Below are 1,512 nucleotides of genomic sequence, written 5' to 3'. Positions count from 1 at the left end.
GTTTTTAAACAGAGTTTTTACATTATTTGAATTTTTGTTACACCTGCATTTTTGACAATAACCCAAAGACCAATATATTTAGATTTTCCTGTGATCCAATCAAAAAACCGCTACATGGTTTTCTGAAATACCGTTTCCATAGTTGCATCATTGTAGACCCGGAAATAATTACTGATTTGTACAATTTCAGGCATTTTAAGAGCAGAAAGAATGTTGAATGTACTAAAATCCTAAATTATACTTTGATTAAAGCTTACTGAACTAAAAAACARCAATCAACACAAATATGTATTTACATACACACACCGCTGCATAAGCGCACATTGGCTTGCATAAGCAGGCTTAATAATAGCAAGATATATAGTACAACCCTTGCAAGCACTGTTATCCAATACCAGGCAACAAGGAGCAGATTTTGAGCGGAAGTGATTGGCTGAAATTATGCATGCTTGCAGTCCAAGGCGCGGTGATGCATTGTGCATGCATGCTTACACATAAACTCCTATAATTAATTGTCAATAACGGTACTTGCCTGCCAATAAATATGTATATGTATATTACCGTTTTTTTCACATAACATAAGYGGTCAGAGTGGATTTGCTATGCCATTGGGATTGTAGTGGTTCTTACCCTATAAATATGCTTGTGTGTGAATTGAGTCTCGGAAAGAGACTGTGGTTCGAAGTAACCAAATTCTTAAYACCTTTACATTCCAGATAATATTTTGGACCATTATTGCAGTTCTAAGCACTGAAAGGAATGTCGGGGTTTTTTTTTCAATCTTTGTCGGCTGCACCCTGACTGACAGAGTTCTAGCTTATTATGAAATATATAATTTTCAACGCCCGCTGTTTTCAATTCTTACCTTAATCTGGCGAAAAAAAGTGAATTCTACCATTTACGCKGGGTGTCTGTTCGTTTCTGTACCCTCTAGACGTCCTATTAGAGGCGCGCTCATTTTTAGGTACTGTCGTTTTTCCGCATTGCCATGAAATTTTTTAAACAGCTGCGAATTCAAATAAAGCCGACAGCAGATRTTGGATTTTTGGAATGCTCTTTTTATAATACACATATTCTGCAGCTGCTGCAGCGGATAACAAGTTTAGAACAGATTATTTTATGTGCGCGTAATATTTAATAAGGATAGTGTTTGGAGAGTATTTAATTCAGGGCCAGATATATCGACAGTTTGTCACCTCGCGGCGAGGACGGCAACTCTTCACGTCTCTATCAAAGTGGAAGCCGAGCGGACATCTCAATTGCTGTGCAGATCCGTTGAGGCACACGTAGAAGCGGTGACAAAATCTGCGATCTACGAGATAAGTACCATCGCGCAAGTTGACGCAATCATTTTGGGAAGTGTAAACACGTACAATGGATGCATCACTCTCATCACAGTCTTCGTCGTCGTTATCATCGTATTGCCACAAAATTTCCGCTGTTGCACATGGCGTTGTTACACACGGTTCTGTTGTGGTTTCACAAGGCGGTGCTGTTGTTGTACATGGTGCT

At 39.0% G+C, this 1,512-nt stretch overlaps 1 protein-coding gene across 1 annotated transcript in view; it reads right to left on the bottom strand.

Annotated features, from left to right (window-relative positions):
* Nucleotides 1–1,037: 1,037 nt before the first annotated feature.
* LOC108966632 (mucin-2-like) overlaps nucleotides 1,038–1,512 on the bottom strand; it is a 2,162-nt gene continuing 1,687 nt past the window's right edge. Inside the window, exon 4 of the mRNA XM_018929634.1 lies at nucleotides 1,038–1,510. Within this exon, the coding sequence (XP_018785179.1) occupies nucleotides 1,167–1,510 (344 nt within the window). The 3' untranslated portion in view covers nucleotides 1,038–1,166. The remainder of the gene's footprint in view (nucleotides 1,511–1,512) is intronic.

Source organism: Bactrocera latifrons, unplaced genomic scaffold (assembly GCF_001853355.1).
Source record: "Bactrocera latifrons isolate USDA-ARS-PBARC rearing strain unplaced genomic scaffold, ASM185335v1 scaffold_168, whole genome shotgun sequence".
In the NCBI taxonomy this organism is placed as follows: Eukaryota; Metazoa; Arthropoda; class Insecta; order Diptera; family Tephritidae; genus Bactrocera; species Bactrocera latifrons.
This window is presented reverse-complemented; position numbering and strand designations above follow the sequence as displayed.